This window comes from Heterocephalus glaber, unplaced genomic scaffold (genome assembly GCF_053883595.1).
Source record: "Heterocephalus glaber isolate CG9 unplaced genomic scaffold, H.glaber_assembly_v1.0 deba00000331, whole genome shotgun sequence".
Classification (NCBI taxonomy): domain Eukaryota; kingdom Metazoa; phylum Chordata; class Mammalia; order Rodentia; family Bathyergidae; genus Heterocephalus; species Heterocephalus glaber.
In genome coordinates, this window is record NW_028258142.1 from 47,281,200 (window position 1) to 47,308,131 (window position 26,932).

The following is a 26,932-nucleotide window of genomic DNA, read 5'->3' on the forward strand; positions in this document are numbered from 1 at the left end:
TCATAAAAGTTTATGTGGTAATTTTTTTCCTTTTCTTTCCTAAGGAAACAGCTTTAGAAGATGATTGATGCCTGCTATTATGAGTCTATATTTGTATTTCCTTATTTTAGAAGCTTTTCAAAAATACATTTAAAGCATTTCCAGTTATACTAAAAGGAAAGATCAAAGGTGATTATTTATAGGCAATCATATTCATGATGATAGACTCTCAGAAAGCAAATGCAAACATAAATTTTAAATGCCTTTTGGAAAGAGTTGAGAATAAAAACATTTACATAATTTCTTAGAAACTCTAGCTTTTTATTACTGAATTCCAATATTCCCTCCAGGCAAAGGTGCAGCTACTTCAAAGATTTATTTCATAGTGGAAGGTTTGATTTCTTTGTTTTCCCTTTCCAGTGTGGGTAGGTCTATAGTTTTCATTTTACCACAGTGTACTTGGTTTTAAAATTTGAATTGGATAGCAAAAGACAATTGTTTTAAGAAAATGGTTCTATTTGGCAGATTAAACAAGCCAATGACAGCAATAAATACATAGACATACATTATACAAAAGTGCTACATTGTTACAAAACAATCTTTTCTGATATCAGTCATCTTTGATTAAGGACCTGCCACTTTATAATATAACTACTAACATTCAATGTGTAAGACTTCTACTTACCTGCCTATCCACTTCTGGGAGCAAAAGAAGGAGGTATTGTTGGAAATGCTGAGGTAAGGAAGCAAACGTATGTTTATTTATTAATGCCCTCAAGTTAGTGTTGACAAGAATAGATCCTGGGGTTTCTATGTCAATGTCCTCAGCTTTGGTCCATTTCAAGTGTCCTGTGATGAACAAGAAAGAGGTACAAGTTTACTACAGATTGAGGAAAGTACAAATGCACACATGAATATGCACAACATGAATTCATATATTCAAAAATGTGCTTAACTCTATCTCTTGTAAAAATATTTCAGAAGAGAAATCTATAAAGCTCCTTATGTTTGTAACTGGCCTCACTTATTTTCAATTTCCATAAGATATATTTCTCTCAATATCATCTAATTTTGTAACTCAAAGTAAAACCATGTCCCAATATAGAAGCATTTTAATGAGGAAATTTTAATTAATCAGAATTTTCAAAAACTTTGAAAGCATATACATCAACAACTACAATTCATATAAGTTCTGTAAGACTTATGATCATTGATAAATACAACGACAGGGCTGTCAATTTTACTTTCATTTCTATTTTTGAAGTGCTGGGGATCAAAACAAGGGCCTTGTTGCAAGACAAGCACTCTACCACTTCTACAAATCCAGGCTAGTGTGGTCACTTGTAATGAACACAATGATAGCTATAGTAGCTATGTCTTTGCCATGTTCCAGGCAGTGCACTGAACAGTGCATTATTTCAGAATATTCCTAGTCAGGATAATTCTGAGGGTGGTAATCTAAAAGTCCAATCTAGATATAAATGTGTTACAAAGTCTGAAATGTAAATATGCTTTGAAGAATCATTACACAAGTCAAGGCACATTGGCATCCAACAAAAGGCTTTAATAGAGTTCACAACTCAAAATTATGACCAACAAGAAAACAATCTACCATAAGAGAAGTCAACTGGTAGATTGAAAAGAATTACTATTCTCAGTTACTTGAGCTAAGAGAACTATTTGACTGTAATTATAAAGAGTATGTTTTAAATCAGAGGTCAGCAAATTATAGCTCATGAATTCTCTAATCCGATGATTGTTTTAGTAAATAAAATGTTGCTGGGACACCATAAAGCCTGGTTTGTTTACATACCATCTAGGTTTGCTTTTGCAGAACAATGCAGAATTGCACAGTTGTAAGAGAAATCTAATGGCTGGCAGAACCTACTATATTTACTCACTGGCCCTTCACAGAAAAAAATCTGTTGACCTTTGTTTCAAACAATTAAACATGAAGGAATACAAAAATAAGAAAAAACCAAGACATTGTGATAAATGAATAGTCAGATTTTAAACAGAACCAGACAGAAGGTGGATACAGCAGAAGAAAGAATTACTGAGTAATTATGCTACAGAGACAGAATAAGACAAAAATACAGAGAATGGAATAAATAGTCAGGGTGCATATCTATATTCAGAATGAAAAGATGAAGAGGGGCAATATTTGAATAGTTAATGGCTTAAATATTTTAATGTAAGTGTTCTCAGATGAAATACACCAATTCTCAAGAAAGACAAATATTAATTCCTCTATCGATGCACTGCAATCTCCAAAAGCAAAAAGAGGCTACTTTAAAGTCATTTTATTTTGAACAAAACATAAATTATCTCCATTGGGATGGCAATGACATGGACAGAAAATATCAATAAGTAACAGATGAGAGAGGCATATCTCCAAAGAGCCAAAAGAAAATAAATGGCAATTCGGAATTTCATTTGTAACTACATCTCTCAAAAAGGGCAATGACATGAGAATATTTTCAGTATCCAAAATTGAAATTATATTCCTTAGAGAATCTTGCTGAAATAAGCACAAGTAGGTGTTCTTAGTAAATCAGTTCTATCAAAGAAGAAATGACAGGGTCACAGAAGAAATGGTAAACTGAAAGACTAATAGATATAAATTGCTCTAAACAAACATTAACTGTAAAAATAATATTATGACTGATGGCAGTTAAAGTGGAAATAAAATACTTAACAATAATTACATGCAAAATGGGATAATGTGATTGAAATGGAATAATTAAGGACCCTGTCATGGAGAATAAGAAACGTATGGATTAATTTTTTATTTTGTTAAAATTTTATATGTAGTCTTGGAAGAACAGAAAAAGAATTATGATTTTCACATAAATAAATGGAAGAAAAAATGTAATGAACCCACTGGGAAGCATAAAGGAGAAAAATAAAATAAATTTAAGTCTCATGGGAAAGATGGAAATTAGAATATAAACAAAAAATTCTAGATATGTAAAACAAAAAAGAAAAATAACACAATATTAATATCATACAAGATAAACAAATGTAAAAACATTATTGGCAATAATAAGTATTCCTTAAATGTGTAAGGAATAATTCACTAGAATATATAATGGCTTTGAACCTGTATTCTTTTAAATACTATTTAAATGTAACAGAGAAATAAAAACAAATAATTGACATCACAATTCTACATGAGGTCTCCACATATATTATACAAAACTGATAGATATAAAATTATCTTAAGAATGCAGAGGATTTTAGCAGCTCAATAATCACTCTTGAACCAATGAATTTCATATAGGGTACTGTAGTGGGCCATTAAAAAAAGCAACTTTTTTCCAGCAGTCAAGGAACAGAAAAGAAAAATAAATCACTGCTGAAATCACTGCTAATGAGTCTCAACAAACACAGAATAATTACAAAACCTCCTATCTCTGTCCAAAGAGAAACAGGTATCAAAATACAAAGACAGAGACTTGTAACCACCTTCCTGCCACATATAATATATATGCGAACATTCAAAAGCATATTTTAATTTGCAAATTAGAGGAAGTATATTTTTGTTTGTCCTGGTGTTTTTGTTTTTGTTTTGATTTTTTGAGAAAGGTTCTCACTATATGGTTCAGACTGGCCTTGAACTCTCGACAATCCTCCTGCCTCAGTCTCCAGAGTGCTGGGATTATAGGCGGGAGCCACCAGGCCCACTGAAAGTATGTTTTTAAAGGAAATTTAAATTATAACGCCAACATTTGCAAAATACTTCTCAAATAGTTTTAAAGATAAATTGTAAATATTGTAGAAAAAAATTAAAAATTTAGGGGTTAAGTGGTCAAATCATAAAGTTAAAAAAAATCAAATAAAACCTTAAGAAGAAAGGAAAATTTATAAGAGTAGAAATTCATGAAATAGAAAGAACAATGAAGATCATGAATAATAAAAATGTTTTATGTTTGTTTGCTTTGTTTTATTTGAAACAGGGCCTTGCTAAGTACATCTTGTTCAGGGTGGGCTTTTGCCTCAACCTCCCAGAGTGCTGGGATACAAGTATATGCTACCACAAAGGCTGTTTTTGTTGTTAATTAAACTAATAGATTTATCTAATAAAATAAATATATCTATAGATATATCTGTATCTATTGCTGGGATACAAGTATATGCTACCGCAAAGGTTGTTTTTGTTGTTAATTAAACTAATAAAATAGATTTATCTGTTGACATAAAAGTGACTTGGAATGAAAAGCAGAGACATGTTACTGGATATAGTACACATGTAAGAAATGGATATAATTAAAAACAGATTTTAAAGTGATATATATATAATACTGTGACTTTTGCCAGTATCTTTGAGGACAGATAAACTAGTTTCAGTTTATAAATTTTAAAATTTAACTTTAAAATAGAAAACCTGGATAAGTTCGTAAAAACTTTAAAGACTGATCAGTAGGCAATGCCCACCTCATATACACAAAGCACAAATTATAAATAGCTCAAGATAAATTAATGTGTGCTGAGGAACTTTATCTGTTCTCTGGAACTCTCCCACTATTATATTTTATACAGATTCCAGAGAAGAAGTAAAAAAGCTCCTCAATCTACTTTTTAAAGTTACTATAATCTTTATTCCCAAACAAGGATAAGAACAGTATGAGTAAAAAATTAACAGTGAATCTCATTTATAAACACAAAAAGCACAGAAATTATATTTACTTTAAAAAATATAACACTTTTGAGTTGAGGTATCAAGTATATCAACATCCATTACATTAGTATCTGTCTTTTTCATACATTTGAAGTATTTCACAATAATGAAAAACTTAAGCCATGGGGAGAGCAGAATTACAAAGACATTTGTTTTGTTTTCTTCACAACAGAGGCAGCGGAAACATCTACAGAAATTAGAAAATATATAAATAGCAATTGGCTTAATTTTTATTACATGGCCTAATTATTCTTTTATAAAGGTGCTGTGGTAATTTATTGAGAGAAGCTCTCATTGGATGGGAGTATTGTGAAATTGAAGATAAATGTAAAACTTCTGAAATATATGCTATGAAAAGCAATCTGAGAAGTAGGCTGTTGCTATAACCATTTGGTACAGTTCAAATCTTTAAACCTATCAAAGAAAAAAAGTGTCAGAGAGATACACAGTCTTATGACTCGGCCAAAAGATCTATTTCAAAGATGTCCATCTAAGCAAAAATATGTTTTATAATTTTGGAACAAAGAGAAGATGCTCTAAATTTGTTGCCACAGAGAATGTTTAATTCAATTTTAATTATCCTTATACTTGTACTCTTAATTGGCTAAAGAACAATCCAATTATATATGATCATCTTATCTCATTAAAGCTAGTAGTTCACATCCCCCTACACTTTCCTTTCAGAGAAGGAAAAAGACATTGTCATATATAGTGTCTAATTCCCAGACACTTAGCCTAGAGCAATGATGGCAAACCTTTTAGAGCTTTCAATGATTCAAACAGCCCGCTGTGGCACGCATGCTTTAGCTTTGCCACCACTGGCTGAGAGGATCTGAAGCAGGTGAGGTAAGGCAAAGGAGACAGGGGAAGCAACAACTGCTGAATGGCCAGATGAACTGCCCTCTATGCTACGTAAGAGGACTGATGTCATGATAAAAATAGTGCGAATGTCTTACCAAGATCAGCAATTTTCTGTCATTTTGGCCCAAGGAGTTTTAATATCACCAAGTTAGTAAAGGCTTCAGATTCCTGAGCACCTCTTGATCACAGGTAGGCTAATGGCTCTGAAGCTCATGTTTCCAGAAGAAAAAAGCAAAAGAATTATGCATAAGATGTACACACAGAGATCCAGACACGCATGAAGAAAAGAAGCATGTATGTGAGGCAGAACACATAACAGAACTGCCCAAACAAATGGAGTTCACAATGGAAGAATTCTTCACTGTCTCAAAGAAACTGGAGAGAAGTGATTCTGAAACAGATCTCAGAGGAGAAAGATAGATTTTCAAAGAATGAAGTCCAAGGGGGGAAAAATATGTCAGAAGATAAAATCTAATCATAAATAACTGGAATCAACATAAATTTAACAAATGAAACTGTGTAAAAAGTCTAAAATAGGGCCGGGGAATTAGCTCAGTGGCACAAAGCCTGCCCCACAAGCACAAGGTCCTAGAGTTCGGAACCCTCCCAAAAAAGTCTAACATAGAGCTCTGAATCCATTCAAATATAGTACTAGAGTTAAAAGTTATTGCTATTATAGCTCAAATATAAATGTTATCAACCTTGATGTTTAAAAATAATATAATAAAAACATGGAGGTAGAAGAGTCTGTAAGCATAATTATCTCCCACTTTTATAATATATTCTCCAAGGTTGAACAGTTGAAAAGCTAATCAGTCCTATTTCATTTTTCCTATTTTAATGTCTTTGGAGAGATATGAATTAATCATGGAGTAATGTTTAAAAATTTGGGTTTTTAGTTTTACTTCTGTTTCTTATTTATCCGAAAATTAATCAAATTTAGTACTTTTAATTAAAATGAAATGACTATAAGATGACGTGTGGCTATAGATAAACATTAAGAAATGTCAAATGTTTATAAATCAGTGAGGATGATCATTTGGGATGACAGGATGTGGGGTTATTATTCAAATTTCATTTTACTTTTCTGTATTAAAGAATAGGTAACCTTTTTATAAAACCAGCAAACTTATATTATCCTTTACTACAAAAGATTAGACAGTAACAAAAAATATTGGCATGAATCCCAGAAATTGGGTTCAATGAGGACATTATTAAAACCCCATCAGAGACATCAGAATCTTAGATTTGTTTACCAAGCACATTTTAAACTTTTACTGTGTAACTGGGCAGGAAGAAGTATAAGTAAAAACTAGTTTCGGGCAAAGATCCTGAATTCAAGGAACTTAAATTTTAGGAAAAAATGTGAAAAATTAAGCAATACAAAGCAAGAGAGAAAGGGATGAATAAGCACAGCACAGACAATATTTAGGGCAGTGAAACGACCCTGGTAATACTGCAGTGGTAGATACATGTCATGTTACACCTTTGAGAACCCAAAGAATAGACGAGAGAGAGCCCTCAGTAAACTATCCCGGTGAGAATGATGCATCAGTGTGGTTCCCCAATCATAGTAACAAATGTACCGCTGAGGTATAGGACTTCAGCAATGGAGAGGGTTGTACATGTGTGGCGTGGGGGTATAGGGGAACTCTATTTTTGCTGTGAACATAAAATTGCTCTAAAAATAAAGATTATTCATTTAAAGGATAAATACAAAACAGGTGAGAAGACTGTATCACTAAGGAATTTTTCAAAATGTTCTCAAATCTATATTTCAAGTGCTGTGAAGACAGTGCAATGATAATGTAGGGTTTTCTCAAAAAACTCCACTGGGGAGGTTTTAAGTGAGCTTCATCCTTTTCTAAGAAAAAGACAAATGACATTAAAACAACTGATTAGGCAAGAAAAACCTGTTTCTAAACCCATCTCCAGCCACGCCTACCTTTCCTCTCATGGATGAGGTTTCTGCTGCCTGGTTATTAAGGTAACCTCACCTTTATTTTAATTGTCAAGGCGTATGATAACAAAGGGGCCCTTGCAAACATCATTAGCATTTCCTTTTATGCATATTAGGATCATGTTTTCTATTGAGCTTGATTTAGAAATAGAAGAACAACTTTTCCTTTCTGTTTCACTATAACATCATGGGGGAAATATTATTTAATAAAACAGTTACTGTTTTCAACAACTCTCATGCCTGTTACCAATTTTATTCAGTCAGAGGTTACTCAGACAGATATTCACATGTTTTCATGCATTACCTGGTTTTTATTTTGGTTTTGTTGGGGAGCAAATTCAGGGCCTTGCACATGCTAGGCAGAAGCTCTACCACTGAGCCATGCCCCTCCACACCCAAGTTGTACACAAACTTGGCCAAAGGCAAAGGTACAAAACTCCTACAGCAACACAGTGGGTTCCTACACTAGTAACATAATACTCCTAAGAATATCAAGATTACCATAAAATTAGAATAACTGAGGAATGCTGACACTCCTTATTATCTTCTTCTCCTCTTCCTTCTGCTCCTCCTCCTCTTTCTTATCATTATTTCAGTACTTTGGGATGGAACCCAGGGCCTTTGCACTGTACTACATCCTCAGCCTTTTTCCAGTTTTTTTTTTATAGCAAAACATTTATTGGTACATTTTAGGCATACATAATAATAACATTCATTCTAGGGAATTTGCACCTGCATATATTACATCCCACCCTTTCAGACAATGTCTTACTAAACTACCTAGACTGTGTTCTAACTTGCACTCCTCCAGCCTCAGTTTCCCAGATTGTGGGGCTTACAGACATGTACCACCATGCCTGGCTATCATATTATTTTTATTGTGTGTTCTGAAACTTGTCTTAGGAAGGTGGACAACTGATGGGGCTTAGAGACACTGTATATGACAGATCTTTCACAGATCCTTCATAGATCCAACAACCAAAGGTCCGCTGGGTCTTAGGCTAACTCATGAGTTTCTAAGACCCAAATGAAACCTATACCTTGAATAGAGTGACTACCTTGTAATTTCACAAATTAAGCAATTGCCAGAAATCAAGAGGAAGCACTTGGGTAATAACCAGAAGTAGTTTCTTTTATTCCACTAAGAAAATACCACAATGAGAATAAAACTTTAGACTTATACCATGAAGTCTAAATTTGACTGGATTCTGTTTCAGAATTATCAATTGAATCCAGAACAGACTTATGGCATCTGTTATAATTCAGAATAGTTTCAACAGATTAGAACTTCTACAGCTAAGCCTGCCAATAAAAGACAAAGCTAAAAACATGGTTCCAAAACTACGAATTAGATATCAGACTCAAGGGAGGACACGTGTGAGACAGCCGGCTCTCCCCTCTGGCTACCTGAGTGCTGTGAACTGGGTCACTCCTTGGCCCTGGGTCTCCAAGCTACACATGGGATTGCAAAGAATGAACTCTCTCAAACACACAGGGTCATTTATATCCAAGAAGAGATCAGTGGCTGAAACCTATAGAATGTGGCATTCATTCATACTAATTTACAAGCTTACTTAGTTGATTGCATATTATTCATTCATTTAAAATGGATTCAGCAAACACTAAACAGAAGGGATACAATGGGTGCCAAAAGGACCACAAAGATGGAGGGGAAGGTTACTATTCCCAGGGAACTAACAACTTAATGGAAAAGGGAGAGCAGAATGTACATAAATATGCCTTGCTGAGTACTAAGTATACTGATTTTAATAGAACATCAAAAATACCACTGTCTAAAAGAGACATGAGTTGTCTGGAGATGGTTTTATTTAAGGCTCTCTCTTTCACTTTACATTTTTTTTTCACTTTTCATTTTATACTGCTGGGCTCAGTAAGTACTACCGACTGCACAAAGCAAGCCATTCCATTCACCGCTTGCTAGTTTAGTCAGTCACAGTTCCTTGCCAGTAATAACTTGTATTTTATTTTTTGACAGGTTTCTACCTTAATTGACTTACTTTAAATCTCACCATTTCCCTCCTTCTATTTGATATAGGGTAAGCCAGGAAATCTAAGTCGGCTTGCTCTCCTTCCATGTGTAACTTGTGTGCCTGCACTTCCACACCTATGGTGAACTCCTCATGTCATACTGTGCTAGACTGCTTCTCAGTGCTGTCTACAGGTATACAATATAGGACAGATGATCTGACACCCAGATTCCATCCAATAAGATAAGCCTTGGCCTATACCTTAGCTGTGTCATTTATGATCAACCTTCTTAACTATTCTGAGCCTCAGTTTCTTTAGCTATAAAATGAAAATCATTCTATTGCACAATATTGAAATATTAAATAAGGTGACATGTCAAAATACCTAGACTATTCCATTAAATATGGGCAGTGAATATGATTTCACATCTTCCTTCCTTTATTAAAGTAGCTTCATTATTTTTGTAGTTTAACATGAAATGTCAAAAAGATCATGGTGGCCTCCCTTATTAACTTTTACTTTGCTCACAAATCTGCCAAAAGAATCTGGCAGCACAATTTTGAACACATAAAATAATTAGCAGTGCACAGTGTTCCCTAAGATCAGGCTTGTAGATCAACTTTTATATCTTTCAGTTGACTTTTGATGTAAAAAACAATAAGAAAAAAATTCTGATTCTTTATAACTTTGAGTATGAGCTTCAAGTTGAAAACAATCAGAATACAAGTAATTCTGACTCAAGACCCTACCCTAAGGGTCCTGGTAACACAGGGCACTAAGCCATCCTGTTAACTTCCGGTCCTGAAGTTAGCTAGGGGAAACGGGAGGGCCCACGACCTTGAATCTTCTCATTCTCATTGTATAGCATTGATTTTACTGAACTTGGTAGCAGACTGTTTCTAACTCCAGGTACCACTGACTTGTAACCAATTTGTATATTGTAACATGATGCTGTTCTGGATAGAGATTGTTCTTTACATGTCGCTCTCCTGGTCTAGTTTTCCATATCAAGAGATACTTATAACACGTAGAAGACTAGAAAAACACATGACAGGGTATGTATACCAAAGACACAAAATACATTTTGGGCCAGATATAACTATAAAGTTATTTAGCCTTAGAAATAATATAAAATAGGTAATTATGTTATAAAGAATTTAAGTAAAAAATAGCTTCTGCTTTTCCAGAAATCTCTTATCCAAAGATTTAAATTCTATTTTGAGGCTTTTTATTGAAAGTATATTTCAAGAATATAGCAAAATGCTTGGCAAATAGCAGACAATCTATAAATCTTTATCAATAAATAAATATGTTAAAATCTGGCTTGAATTTCGCAAAAAAAAAAAAAAAACTCAGCAAACAAGAATGATCCTAAGAGAATGAGTTGCTAAGAAAGTAAGTGGTAGAATTAATTATGATGTTCAGGTTAAGAAAGCTATAGTTTCTACCAAACTGTCTGACAAACTATTAATATGATACAGATTAGTAACCCTTTTTCACAGATGAAATAAAAAAGAGAAACAAAGTCATTATTTCTAGATAATTCAACAAAGCTGGTGTGTTCAACAATCATAATATTCAGCCAGGACACGTTTATTTTTGTCTCTTTAATTCCCAGCCTCCTGAACGCTGCTGTCAGGTCCCTGATGAAGAGGTCAGAGAACGTGGTGCTAACTCGCCGTTAACAGGCAAGACCCACAGAGTACATCTCCCCTACTTCTTAGCAATCTTACACTATTTTTTAGACAGGCACTAATATCTCCAACAGTATAAACAAAGAAAAGGCCAAGCAGCTTTAGTACTGCAAAAGATACCAGTGGCAATGTTCTCCAAGTTCAAGTTCTAAGAATAGAATTTTCCCCAATACAATATAGTCCAAGAAAATGAAACATAGCTGCACAGACAAAACACTGCACATTATACAGAATCACGACTAGGTACGTAATTATTAACACATATTTAAGTCTGTTATCTTTACCTTTGTTGTACCCAAGAATATTTATAAATTAGTTACAAGCTTAAGATCATTCAATTGTCCAGTGTTTCCTTATTTAATACTCCTTTCAGTTTAGGATGTTATATTTGTTCAACAACAAAATCCTGAGAAGAGTCCATAATTTATTTGAAAAAGCACACATTTCTAAAATGTTAAATGTTGCGATCTATTGAACACTCACCTAAACCAGACTTTTTTAATCGTTTTAAGTGTTGACTTGTTTGTTTTCCAGTGGGAGATTTCTGCCCATGTTTCATTTCTTTATCTGAACTGTCTGCTTCACCATTTTTAGATTCGGATCCTAAGGAAAAGGAATAGTTATTATGCCATTATCTTACTCTCATTGCCCTTGAAAGGAAAAACCTAAAATTGTTTTAAGAACCGTAGATACAATCTTTTCTTCTAAGAGTTAATATACTACCTTTGGGCTCAATCTGATTCCTCTACTGGATATAAAGAGAAAAGCCCAATAAATCAATCAAACAGCACAAAAAGCAAGAACAGATGGCCTAATAGCAGAGTCAAAAACACATTCACTGATCTGATAGCTCTTAAAAGAAACAGAGTCAGGTCTTTTGTAAAAATACTCCCATAAGCCTGAACAATGTAATGTTATTTAGAGACAAAACAAGATAGAGACAGAAAGATGAAGGAAGAAGGAAGAGATCAGACCTTCATCAAAACTTTATACTGAACCAGGGAGAGAAAATGCAAACATTACCCTATAAACCATAGAATGGTACATAGCTGATAAAGTGACAGGAGGTAAATTAGAAGAAAAGGTCAGGGCTGCACTGAGGTGCAAAGAATGTTGCTAGAACACAAAAGCTAATAAAGGGTCCCCAATTCTGCACGAGAGGACTGAAAAACAAATTCACACTCATGCAAGAACCGCTTCTGACGGCGTCACACATCAGCATGTGGTCCACCAGTAAAGTCCAACATTCAAACAAAAGGCAAAGCAACAGCAGCAAAACCCATGAAGCGTCACCACACACTTTCTCACACCCCACATTAGCAAATGAAGTCATTTGATGATGAGCAAGTAAGCTAGTGCTTTTTGCTAAAAAACTAGAAAATATATTTTTGAATCACTGAAAGAGTTGAAGATACAAAAAAATAAAAAGAATAAACCAAATCTCAAGTGGAAGGATTTTTTAGTTTCAGTAAAAAAAAAAACACCAAAAAAAAAAAACCCAACTCATGATCTCTCTCAGTGAGGAAGTCTCCTCTGGGAAGAAACTGGCAAGGCATACAGTATTTTAGCTCTTTACCTGAAGGAGAATCCGACTGCTCATCAGACACCTTTAATGGTGTCAGAACAACACGAGGGACAGTCTTGTTTACCATCATTGAGACTCCATTTCTTCTTTTCTGCTGCTGCCTCAAAGCCTATAAAACATGATAATAAAATATAAAAATAGCCAACATGATTTCTTATAATTGAATTAAACGATCCACCTGCCCATCCCTGGACAGAACCTCTTAAGAGACTTAAATTCCATAGTGTCCCTAATCTGTCAAGATCCTTAGTAGTCACCTTCATGTCATTTTCCATCAAAAGCATAAAATCGTGCTTTGGCAAAGGGTATAAGCTTGAGACCATTTTTGGGATAATTCTGACAACAAAGCAGCACTTAACAGTTTGTTCTACCTTGGCAGTGTGGCTTGAGAGCCCATGGAATTTGAAACTATGACTCACAAATAAAATAAATGTAAAATAAATGTTTTGAAGCCAGGATAAAAATATATGTGTCTGCACTTCTCCTCCAGGTGTGCCGTCTCCAGTGCCCTGCTCCGTCAATCAGTTAACACTGTGTGTCATCAGTATGTACAGCATGTAAGAACTACAGTATTGATGCATTCACTCAGCCGTGGGGAGCGCTGCACAAAATCACTGAACATGGCAGGAATCATTTATTTCTGTGAAGGGAATCAGTCCTAATCTTGGAAACCTTGCAGCACTTGGCTTCTGTCTGCTTGACTTTGGGCATTAACCTTCAGAACACGAACATGACAGGGTTTGGGCAAATCCAGGAAAAAAGAGATACCAGAATAAATCTCTCCAAATGGGAGTGCTTTGTGTTTCATAAATGAATCCACCATGGTGATGATAATGTAATAAAAGACATTTAAAAGTTTTGAAATACAGCTTTATCTAGCTGATCGCTTTATATAGAAAATTACCTGCAATAAAAAGGATCTTAAGCACACAAAACGGAAGAGCTATTAAATTCACAGTCACAGGAATGCTAAAACTCCTCAAAAGGTTAAAAGGCTGGCCACAGACTGTCTCAAACCTTTTTATTCCTGGTTTCTGTGTAATTCCTACGAATTTTACAACAGCTCAGTTACTTGATTAATGTTCTTTGACTAACAGTTGTCAGAATCTCCTGAAATACTGCATTGACTGTACACTGCCTTGCTGTCAAAAAGGATGTCATTTTATTTGCCCAAAGTATTAGCTGAATGTTCAACTTGTTGACCATAAAATTTAGCAATCAAATAATTGCGGAAGTGAAAAATTAAACATCACTTAAATGAGAAAAGGCTTATTCAAAGGAAATTTCAAGCCCAACAAGAAAGGAAAGGCTCAGGAAATCTATCATAAATGATATGGTTCTTAATGATAATACAAGACATGTTCCGTCTATTTCATACATTTATAAACCTTTATAAAGACCAGGCACTGTGGGCAGACAAGAGATACAATGATTAATAAGATGTCATCGTTCTCATTTTAATAATATATGTAAATATGGCATATGTGCTATAAAATATTTAAGACATTTATTCTTTCTTCGGGGTGTATACATAATTGCACATAAATTGTGCACATACTTGCATAAATCTCTCTAGTCTCCTATAAGAACTCAAAACACTTTAAAGGGATTTACTTAACAATCCCATAATACAACAGAATGAGGCAACATGGTCCTTTAAATTACAATTAAGTCCATCTTTGCCATTATTAAATAAATAGGATTAGGAGAGTTCCTGTGGATGGCTGTAAAGGGTGTGTCCTGTACATGAGTAACTCTAAAAAGGGTTGGTTTGTTTTGGTGAGAGAGCTTAAGTGAGGGAAGTTTTTTCTATTCCATACCAGGCTAGTGATGGCCCTGCTGGCTAGCCTGTAAGATGTTTTTTATATCAATATTATATAAACTTACTATTTTAGTCTACACTCATTTTAGGGGCATGATATCAAGGAGGCACTTCAATTGTCTCACCCTCAGCTACACTTTGCAATACTGATGAATTATCTTATTAAACATCTTTTAATTCTGTCATTTTAAATCTAGAAGTAAGGAATATCAGATCCTAGATAAATAACCAGATGGCTAATGCAAATCAGTCTACTATGAAGGAATGTACCTTCTGCTGGAACTACAGGGTAAAATTTCCATACCTACAATGTTCTAAGAGGAAGTGTAATTTAGTCTTACCAAGTTTGAAAGTTGCAAGTACTATTCAATGAAAAGAAATTTATAGACTGAAACCTGAAAATAAACTTACTTGTAGTGGAAACAAACATGAGCCAGCTAAATCACTCTACGCAAAGTAAAGATCGTATCATACTTCTAGCAATTTAATTATGTTTTTAAGTGAAAGGAAAGAAATCACAAGATGCTAACTGAACATCCTTTTCTCTAGAGATGTAGTACAATATTTTCTTGTAAAGAGAAGAATAACTTCCAGATAAACATTTCATTCATAGGCAGAAATTTTATCACATAATTCTAAAAAATACAGAATGATACTCATGTCTAGGCTAATGGAAAAAATAAAACTGAAAATCAGAGGCTTTTATGTTAACTTGGGATTTTAAATAAGTACTGCTTACTCTATTTTCTTAGAGAAACACCACAAACAATGTAACCTAGAAATACACTGAATAAAATAAGCCCTTTACTGAAAATCTCTCATGCTGTGAATGCTAAAGCTTGAATAAGAAATATACATATAGGAAACAGCAGGCTCTGTCAGGCACCAACAATCTGCATTATTGCTAATATGCTAAATGTCAATGCCCATGTTCAGAACATGCTATCATGCACCATAACCTTTGGAATTTCACAGGGTTGGTCAAACATATAAAGCTAAAGCAAAACACCAAAAATGTATCTGCTTTGCAGTATCAAGTGGGGAAAAGGTCTGCAACTTTATGAATAAATTCTACCACCATAAATAACTAATGAAATAAATACAATAAGCCAACAGAAACAACATAAAAAGTTTGCCACCATGTCACTTTCCACCCAGAAATCATCCTTTTTTAATCTTTAATTTTACCCTGCTGTTTAAAAACTTCCAAAATTTAATCTTTCTTAATTATCCTTCTTTAAAATTCAAAATCTAATCATTTTACACTTTTTTAGAATCTAAAAATCCAAGGGAGAAAAAACGGGGAACAAGGTGATAATCAGCAATCTGCTGCTCTCCAGAGATGTCTGAGCACACTTATTCAGAAAAAAAGCTGAAATGAAAATATATTATTCATGCAATTATGCCCAACATATGATGTTAACTAATGTTTGATGATTGGAAAGTAAAAGGGACCCAAATATTTGAGAGCAAAAAAAAAAAAAAAAAACTCTATGTCAATAACCAAGAGGCATTATAGCTTCCATACTTTCCAGCCTATATGTACTCCTCAATCAACAGTGTTACAAAATCAAAGACTCTACTTTCTGCGGGGGCATGCTTAAGGTGCAAGTGAGGTGTGAGGTACTCAGATTTGGGAAAATATGCACAGCTTAGTTTGAAATGGCAGTTGCTATGTTATTATTTTTCACTATAAATATAATTATGAAGCTACTGGGTTCTTAGGGATTGTTTGCTTTCATCTATTTCTTTTTTAAAATCTATACCAGCCAATGTATAACTGGGTTTCTAAAGTGCTACTGAATCATAAAATATTTTAAATAAAATAATAGTGGCTAATATATTTGAGTGTGAGTCATTAACATATGCTGGTACTAAACATAAATAGCCTGTGTTCATATGAAATTCTCAATGACTATACTTTATTATTTTCCTTATGCTATACAAAAACTCAATTATGTAAATTTCCTTGAATAGTGTCAAAATTTGATTGCCCCTATTATATACCATATGCTGAAAGGCAGTTATTAGTGAAGAGGTTAAAATCTGAAACTATGACTCTGGATTCAAATGTCATCTCCAAACTCTCCTTCCTGGATGATCTTAGGCAAGTTATCTAACTTCTCTGGGCCTCAGTTTCTTTATTTAAAAAAATGAGGATATGAGTGCTTACTTAAAAGATTTGTAGGAGGACTGAATGTATATGCAAAACGAAGGCACAATGTAAATATTAGCTAATGTAATTATTTCTAAGGTATGCAACTGGCCGAGGTTTGTATGCTTATGATTTGTGTTTGTGTCCATATACACAAAACATATGTTCACAGATGTGAAAAACATGCATATAGGGACAAATATATATAATGTGTATTATATATGTATATATTATTTTATATTATTATATTATCATATATGATTATATCATATTATTATATATTATATATATATATATCACTTTTTAAAGTCTACTATGGTCATTTAACTAGCCGAAAGAAAAAGAAGCTGCAGATTTTATGTGTGGCTTCAATTTAAAATGCCATATGTTCAGTCAATTTTTCAAATTCTATTTTAAGAAATTCAACAATTACAGGGAATTTGCACAAAATTCTGCAAGCACAGCTTTTCTTCTCAGTGCAGTTCCAAAATGGATTTGATTATTAATCAAATATTAGCATATCTGCTATATACTGAACCATATTCTCTTGGTTACGAATTTGCTACTTGGTGAGAAAAAAAGTTTTAAGAAATTAATAAATATCTCTTTCAGGACATTAGGAAATATACAGGAAATATTTCTTAAGCCAAGCTTTCGCTCCTGAGCAAGCCCACAAGTTTTATGAATATATGCTCCACAACAAAACAAAATGCCACCCAAAGTTGTGTAACACTTTAGTAACTGTAAAACAAAAATGTTCAAGTGATATTATAAAACCAAAACAAAGAGAGTAAGAGTGGTATACCAATACAGAGACCAATCTTTCGTCCTTCCCCTCACATACAGGAAGATTAACCGGTGTGCATATTTTCCAACTCACTACACTTCAGAATTATGAGTTTCATTTATGATCTCATTGATGTTTCTTAAATGTCATAGCTACAAGTGTCCAGTTCTGTATCCTTTGTTCTGTCCGGGTTAGTATTTTATTACCTGCATCCTATTTGCCGCCTGAATGAGTCTTTTCCCAGACTCCCCTACCTGCTCCTATCTTAATTTCACCAATTAACAGGGAGTTCAACACTGAGAGTAGTTCTGTTCTCCAGCATCTAGAATGTTTCACAGAAGGCAGGATATAAATGACAAGCTGAGATTATTTAACTTACGCTGGATGGGATACTGTTATTACTTTAAATACAATGCCAATAAATGGAAATGGTACAATTTTAATAATACAGAACAGAAAGGTAATATAAATTAGTATGAAAGCATTAAGTTTTTTCCCTACATTTCCTTGTTTGAAGTAGAGGAGAAGGTGAGTGGAGACAGTCCAAGCCTAGAAGACTGGACATGAGTATTAAGAATCTTTTCAGGTTGGTGGAACTGGTTTTTTAAATGAACTTTCATTTAGAAAGCAAGGTTTCGCTTTTTCTAATATACATAGACAGGCAATGATATGATATGATATGACATGATATGATATGATATACAGACATGCATCCATAGGATGATACCACTCTTCTTGACCTTGTAAGGGTCAAGGGGGGAGGGGGGCAGAAAAGATGAAAATGAAACTGTAAGAGGAAAGCAGTTAAACAAGGGCAAACCATGAATTCAAGGTTAAGCATAAGAACTTTCGATTATTAGTATAACCATCATGCTGCAACCCCATCTACTCAGAGCATCTCCGCCTGCTCTTATACCATTCAGCATTTGCTAGAGTGAGCCCAGTAGCTAATGTTTATTATTATTATTCTGGCCTAGACATTCACTACAATACATTTCAATGTATCACCTCAGTTATTTTAGATCAATCCCTGTGAAAGACACTATCATACTGCACATTCTCTGGAGAAAGAATTTGAGATTCGGAGAGCCCCAAGTGGTTTGGCTAGATTCACAGAGTGAGGAACAAGGACTCAAAGCACCGTAGGCCAGCACCCTGAGCCCCCTCACAACCTAGCCCCACCATCATCTCAGCACAAGGCCAGACAGGCCAAGGCCAGAGGCCAAGACAGCTTACGCAGAGTCAGGATGATACCATTCAGCACCAAACACTCACTGACGGATAGTCTAGATATAGCTAAGCTACACTTAAGATTTTTCTTATTTGTAACTTAATGTATCTCAGTATTAGGAAAGAAATTATCATTTATTTTTTACATCAACATCAGATAAACAGTGAGATCATAAATATAGACATTATTTTCAAATTATACAACGTGTTTAATTTGAAAACTCAACTGGTTTACTACAAGTCATACACACGATACAAAATAAATTTAATACAAGTTTTAACATATTTTCAAGCGTATGTTCCCTCTCCTATTTTATAACAAAATTCCTAGCTAGGCCTCACCTACATTTTAGGATAGGTTAAAATTTTTATGTTAAAGAATGTGGAAGTGGCTGAAATCAGGATATTTCTACTGCTTTCTGACTGCTAGGTTCTCGTTTATTTTATTCAATCAGCAGGACACTCATTACCTTAAGTAGGTAGACCCAAAGGGCAAAGAATGAATGGCAGTTCTCTTACCTGCTTCAGAGCCTTTTTGGTGTGCTGCTGAAAGGAAGACACTAACTTGCTTTGCACTGCTGTGTTAGTAAGGCTTGAATCTCGAGTGGAAGATGCTTCATCAGTTACCTGCTTCGTACATACTAGAAATGGAGAGAGATAATGATATTACTCATTTGAATTCCTTTTTTTACATCCACTGTAATTAACTCACTTGGAGCTTTTCTCCAATTGAAAATGGATACTTAAAATAAAGCAAACTAGCACTGTAAAAAGAAGAGTATCTGAAGTTGAGAAGGGATCATTTAGTAACTGTGTGGCCACAGTTCCATTTAACCTCTGTCGGCCTCTGTGTTTCCTTACCTTCTAATTGACGATAATTTCTATGTCACGGAGCTACTGTATTACCATAAAAAATAGCAAAATATCTTCTTCAAGAGTTGGGAATCAGCAGACATCTGAATCCAACTATGGAAATCAGGCAGTACATAGTATTCTAACGAAACTATTTGAATAATACTGTTTTCAATTCATCTGACTTCACAGATACTATGACTGCTCTATTAAAGAACCTTCCCTTTATCCTGCAAGGATATGTTTGCCATCTCCGATGGGAAGAGACACAGCATGGAGAAAAGAAAATCTGAGATGCTTATTGTTAACTCAAGACAATTATAGCATTTTCAAGAAATGGTGTTCTCTGCTGATTGCAATATAATCTGTACAGTTTTACAAAGTCAGGCTTTCCCTTGGCTTATTCTCTAGCAGATGTGTTCTTCCAAAAGACTACTTTGTAAGAGAACTGATGTCTCACTGACATGGGAAAAGGTGCCCACAGACACTTCCTGCTCTATGAAACCCATGTGGGAGCTGGAACTTGCCCTCCAGTCCTCTTTCCCCTGGGAAACTGGGTTTAACACTGCAGGGATCTTGGCAGGAGCACAGAGGCAGGCCCTTCTCTGTGTACAGTAGGGGAGAAGAAGTTATTTGGGGACTCAAAGTTGCAATGTACTATGATTAGTGGCAGAAAGGAGGCATATGTCAAAAGCAGGAGGTAAGAGGAAGTTAGATGCAAGAAAATATCTTCAGGGCACATTGTAAATTCTCAAAACATGATTTTTTAAGGGCACTGGGGTAAATGCTAAGAAAATTTTCCAAGTAATGGTAATTTGAGAAGATTCTGACCAGGACTGTAGAGATAAACAGAGAAGTGAAATTATTAGTTATCAATCCCCAGCATACAATAATGATTATTATTTTTATAGTAATTATAGTAAAAATGGAAGCATATACACAGTGTTGAGGACACTTAAATTGCTTTTGACAGACACAAGCCTATCCTGCCTAGAAATGAAGATGTGGTTCATGAGAAGGAAATTTGGGGGAAATAGGAATTAATCTGGTTTTGTTTTAATACAGAAAGTAATCAGAAAGCCAAATGAACAAATTTAGGAAGAAACACTAGGCACTTTATATGTATCTCACTTAGTCCTTGCAGCTTCTTTGTAAGACAAAAAGGTACTATCTCCATATTGGATACAGAAATCTAGATAGCAGAATAGCTAAAAACTTAATCCACGGTAGCCCAGGCAATGAAACAGCACAGCTGTGATCCAAGGTCAGCCCACTCTAATTCTAGAGCCCATAATTTTTCCACCTGAAATATTTAATCTTGAAAGGTAAAATCAGATACAAAAAATTCCATTTCTACAGGAGTGTAATTTAGTTGCTTTATATTGCAGGTACTGAAACAGGAAGTTAATAAGGTCAAACAGAAACAAGCCATTCAATTTCTCACATGAAAAAAAAAAAAAGAACTATAGGTTAGAGTGACAGGCCCAGGAAATACTATGACCAAAAAGATTTATACACATATATATACAGTGACAGAGGTCCTTGAATTAAAGATCAGGTGACTTTTTTCTACTTGATACAATATGTCATTTTTCATTTAGATAGTCTAACTGTTTGAGTTAAGAAACAATTTACAACAGCCTATATAAACTATGGTTCCCAGGCTTCACTCCCTGACACCATCACTAGAGTAATTTATAACATTTTGCCATACCATATTTACCAAGACTATTAGAACGGGTTTTTTTCAATGTTGTGAAGTCTCTACAAAGTGTTACAAACAAAGGAGGTGACAGAAACTTGGCAGACAAGATATACAATCCCAACTGAACAGACAGAAATGGATAGAATGTAAACCCATCAAAGTATTCAATAGCAAACATTTTATTGCTTTTTAATTCACAGTTGTATTTCCATCAAGAAAACTGAAAACTTACTGGCTGAATAAAAAGGAGAACCAAAAGCAGTCCGTGGATATTAGAGAATTTATGGAAAACATGAGAATGTGTCTGCATATTGGACATCTAAATTCAAATATACAACCAATTTGCTTGGAAAATGCTTTTATTCACACAGCTTTAAAAGGTGAGCTTAAATACAGCAGGATCAAATAATAAATTCTGAGTATACAATTAAGCCTTTGTGTTCCTCTTATTTTTTGACAGCTCCCCTAAGTAGTGCACAATCACCTGGCCTTCCTAACGGTAACAACCAGCTAGCTCACCATTTGCTCTGTTTGCTTCTGACCTAGGAAAGCATCTGATGATTGGGAAATATATTTTACTATCAGTCTCATGGTTTAAATTTATTATTGCAATGTGTTCACTATATTAATTCCCGTACATTTGAATAGGTAGTTTCCAAAAGAAAAATTCTGTTCAATTTAGAGCACAGAATTTCAGAGGGAGGGAGGAATACAGAATTGGGAAACCGACCCTTAAGTAATACTATGAAGTGAGTTATCAATACAATGTATCTTCCTTTATCCCGCTCTTTGTCTGATCTTACAGGCCATTCCAAATCCAAAAAAGGACTATGAATACTCATGTACTAGGCAGCACTATCCTTCCTGATCCCTTCTTTTAGAACTTGGACCTGAGACATTTCTATGGGTTAGACCATTTTTTCCTTAATTGATTCTGATAAAATAATTATAGAATTTTATAGAAAATCAAAAATTATTAAAAAATAAACTCTGTAAGTGACCGTTCCTTTGGGCTAAAAGTTTATTTTTAGGGAAAAAATTTAAGAAAGAAAACTACAAGTAGTGTGCATATGCAATTCATCCATAGGCTCTAAGCAGCATACCTATAATATAATATGAATATAATATACACATTATTTTAAGCACTGACAAATATAGACCTTTAACATGAACACAAGTTGCTTTGTTTTTTTGCCATATATATGACATAAGGATGACTCATTCAGAGTAACTGAATTATACAGGTTCATGTGGATTTGCATTGAGGAAACACAAGATTTGCACCTTGTTTACTTATTTTTGCAACTTTCTTGATAACAGATATAATAAACAAATAATTAAGAGTATTCTAAAAATAATTTCCAGAATGCTCAACTCAAGGAATAAGTCTGGCCTTTGAAATACAAGTCAAAAAAAAATTAATGTTCAAGGAAATCCCCTAAAAGTAAAATTACAACAGGAGCCAGAAAACTGACGAATTAGGACAAATGTTTTACCCAATAAATATCAAACACTGACATGTAGCTTCAGAATGAATATTTTTGGGGCATTCTGGACAGAATGGGAACTATTTTTTAACCTTTTACCGGCATGATCACAAAAATACTGTAGTGCCAACACTGTACACCTTGAAAGTCCACAGGATAGAATGTCCTTTTCATAGGTAGACAAATTGACGATAAGGAAATAAATAGAAGACAAGTTTTTCCTGGAATTTTCATTATTCAACAATTTTTAAAAGTGTAGAAATGCTATTTTGCCCTATATTTTGTTGCTGCCCCAAAATCAGGCAAGGCAAAAGCTACAGTTGAAGCTAATCTGCTGGTTTTTAAGGTTACCGCTTATCTACCACTGCTCTTAACACTCTCAAAGCCATCCTTCAAAATATCCTGTTTAGAAGGTCAGGAGGCAAAGGCAGGTGAAAAATTATAGGTAATCACAAGGCTGCTGCCAAAGCCAGAGAAATTGGTGACCATTTCCAGCAAAACTGTGGACAGCACTTTCTCAATGTCTCTAACTTGTCACCCTTCTTTTTTTCATTCACCATTCAAGCTGAACATGGTACTGAACTAGAAAATGTGTGTTTGAGCTCCTATGTTGAGTGCTAGAGAGGAGATACAGCCAGTGGTATCTCATAATCTAATTATTAGCCCACTGACAGGTGTACAAGAAGACACTTGCAATTCTGATTTTGGCCCTTGACTCAAGATATAAAGAAAGGAGAAATCAGAACATAAGCCTGATATGTCTCCATCTCTAGTCTCACATTTTGCTGGCTCCCCCCTACTCCCAGCACCTCTGAGCCAGCCAGTGCTGATCCTTTCAGTGCTTCCTGAAAACATCTAGCAGCTTTCTTTGCTGTTCTTGCTCTGAAGGCCCATTCTCCAAATATCTTATCACTCTGCCTGGCAAACTCATCGTGGCAGATCAAAGTTAAACATCCCCCCAGAAGCTTCTAGGACTATCCTCGAGACAGACTTGCTTCTTCCCTACCCATGCTTGGGAATTTAGGTGAATCCATGACAGTTCCCTCCAATCCTGGGATTTGTCTTGGCTTCAGAAGCCACAGGCTCAGCAATTTATATGCAAAGATGGGCTCAGAATGGTTAAACTATGTTTTTTAAACTAAAATTCTAAATTTGATTCTAAATTTTATTTGCACTAAATTTAAAGTTATCTACTGTTGAAATAAACTTTCAATTAATGTTTATAACAATAATTCATGGAAGGGGAGGTCAGCAAATGTAATTTTACTGTGGAAAACTCATACATAAAAATGATTTTTTTCCAATTTGAAAACAGAAGTCTTTTTGAAAAAAATAATGCTAATTACCTAAAATCAGTGAGGGAAAATGCAAAAGCCAAACCATATACCTTCCTATGCAAGTTAGGGGGAAGTTGCATGTATTGCTGCCAATTATAGATATATTTCCCTCTTCCATTCTTTCTCATTGCTTTATTTTAAGAGGGAAGGCACAGTTCTATACTTTGCACTGGGAAATAAAAATAAGTAAAATTTAGAAGTCAAAATTACAAATCATTACGCTATATAAATGGCAGGAGTCATATAGGTGCAGAACCATATCACAGACCAGAACCTGGATATTACACAGTCACTGCAACACAAATATAAAGCACCATTAATTAATACATGTCCTACTAAGCCACCTCGTAAGCAACAGGCTGAGGGAATTGGTGTCGAATATCTAATAAAGGCAAGTAAGGCTATTATCATTTGACCTTCTTTTTTTCTATCCATATACTCCCTTTTAATTTTCCAAACAGTATAACTAGATGCTTTCAAACAGTTTTCTGTAGAATTGATTCCGAAATACACTATAGGCTTAATGAAGTTCTAATGAATACAAAAATGAACCTAAGAGTATGTAGTACAGTGTAGATGATGCTGTGGCGACTGGTTAGAATTCACTGACACTTTAAAGGAGGGTTGAGTCTTCAAAGTTTATTATTAATCATTAGTTTGATCACATATCTATTACTAAGTACTTTTCTACATACTAAGTCCCATATATGAGGCAGAGAGAAAAACAATGAACAGGAACCAAGAGGCCATAAAGTTTTTAAAAAAATATTATTTCAAAGACAAATAGTGTAGAACCATTCATTTTATGTGAGGAAAAGTTGGCCTCTGAAAACATATTGCTGATTATTAAAATTTGTTTTGAAGAATCAATATGCTGATAATTTAAAATCTTTCCCAAGTGGCAAATAACAGATCCTGGACCTGTAATTTGTTTTATATATGGTATTTAAATTTGAGATGGTATACATCACATATTCTGGATATACACAACAACAAAATATGTGCTTAAAGTTCTAAAAATTGACTTTAAAAGATCAGAGAAATCCATTTGACTTCAACAAAATCTTTACTGCACTTCCATTTCTTTCAGATAAAGGTACTTCCTAAATCATTTTTGGATCCAGTTTATGGAGGACTGTCCTCCTAAAAATATTCCTTTCCACAAGATAGGTATAGGCATGTGGGCTTAAACAAGTTTTCTTGTTGCATTCAATGGAAAAAAAAAAGCTCATTCAAAGGACACAAGTTGCCAAGAAAAACTAGCAATTAAATGGAGCAATATTAACAATAAAATGATGGAAATAGCAATATTTCCCTAAAAAGCTTTCAAAGGGCAAGGGTTCAGAATAACTATTAATCTCTTGATAATATTTAGGACAATATTTTCTAGGAATAAAATATACCTAATTAACTTAAATTTTTACTAGATTTTACTTATTCTGCATCATTAGCCCAAAGAAGCCCTCTTCTTATTCAGGAGAGGCTTTTAGAAGAAAAAAGAGCACAGTAAATTAATGTAAGTAATGAATAAGATGATGATTATACTAGAGATAACACTAAGACAATGCTCCTTCAGGATATAATCATGGTGGACCCTTTAATGATTTTTTTAGTTGATACTGATGCCACAAATGACACTCACTTGTCACAGAACTGGATATACCACAGCTTCATTACAGAACTGGATATAGCACAGCTTCACTGCAGAACTGGATATAGCACAGCTTCACTGCAGAACTGGATATAGCACAGCTTCACTGCAGAACTGGATATAGCACAGCTTCACTGCAGAACTGGATATACCACAGCTTCACTGCAGAACTGGATATACCACAGCTTCACTGCAGAACTGGATATACCACAGCTTCACTGCAGAACTGGATATACCACAGCTTCACTGCAGAACTGGATATACCACAGCTTCACTACAGAACTGGATATACCACAGCTTCATTACAGTGTCCCCCAGTAGTTCACAAGCACTCGGGATTGCACTTACACAGTGAAGATGGAGCTACAAGAATACCACCCACCTGTCAACATTCAATTTATCAGTTATACTAGTATCTCTAAATACCACTAAAAAATCCCTTCAAACACAAACTAGAAAAAGAAGAAACAACCCCCAAAATAAATATATTAATAAAAAAGCATATCCTATCAGTAGCAGCCTTTAACCACCTAATGATCCTGGTATAGAACCAATAATGATTTTTCTCTCAGAACAATACAGAGTAATAACACCATATGCTGCCTGTGTGAGGTGAAAAACGGTTAGAGGCTATTTCTTTTGTACTTGCACAACACCTGTGACCTTCCATGCTGCATCAGTTTCCTGAAACAGCTATACAGAAATAAAGCAATCAACCTAGAAAATGAGAAATAGAAACAAGTGGACAGAAAGGATATCAGCAAAAGGTTAGCAAAGGTCATGGGTGAGTGCTTCACTTGTGGGCATCCTTACTAATTACTTCCACATATAAAATATCAACTCCCATGTACGATAGGGAGGAGTTAGGCAAGGTATCCAGGTGGCTATTTAAGAAATGGTTATGTATAGTCACTTTACAATCAAAAGAGAGAATGGATTATTTCTTGTTCTGCCATCAATGAACAAGTGCTTTTCTTTTAAGATTATGGGTGCTTAGTTTCTATGTACAAATCACAGACTATATAAGTCAAAGAGAACACTGGCTGGCTAGCTAAGATGAGCAATTGGGGGAATACCTTTAATTTTGTTTTTATTTGAGAAGAGGGTTTATTTTCATTATGAGATCATACTTTTCCAATCTTTATCTCTGTATTATG

General features: G+C 34.5%; 1 protein-coding gene across 1 annotated transcript in view; it reads right to left on the reverse strand.

Annotated features, from left to right (window-relative positions):
• Positions 1-26,932, reverse strand: part of Asxl3 (ASXL transcriptional regulator 3) — a 109,584-nt gene that overhangs the window by 72,067 nt on the left and 10,585 nt on the right. Inside the window, exons 3-6 of the mRNA XM_021236659.2 lie at positions 19,263-19,384; positions 12,741-12,858; positions 11,648-11,767; positions 665-828 (exon numbers count right to left, since the gene is read on the reverse strand). Of these exons, the coding sequence (XP_021092318.1) occupies positions 665-828; positions 11,648-11,767; positions 12,741-12,858; positions 19,263-19,384 (524 nt within the window). The remainder of the gene's footprint in view (positions 1-664; positions 829-11,647; positions 11,768-12,740; positions 12,859-19,262; positions 19,385-26,932) is intronic.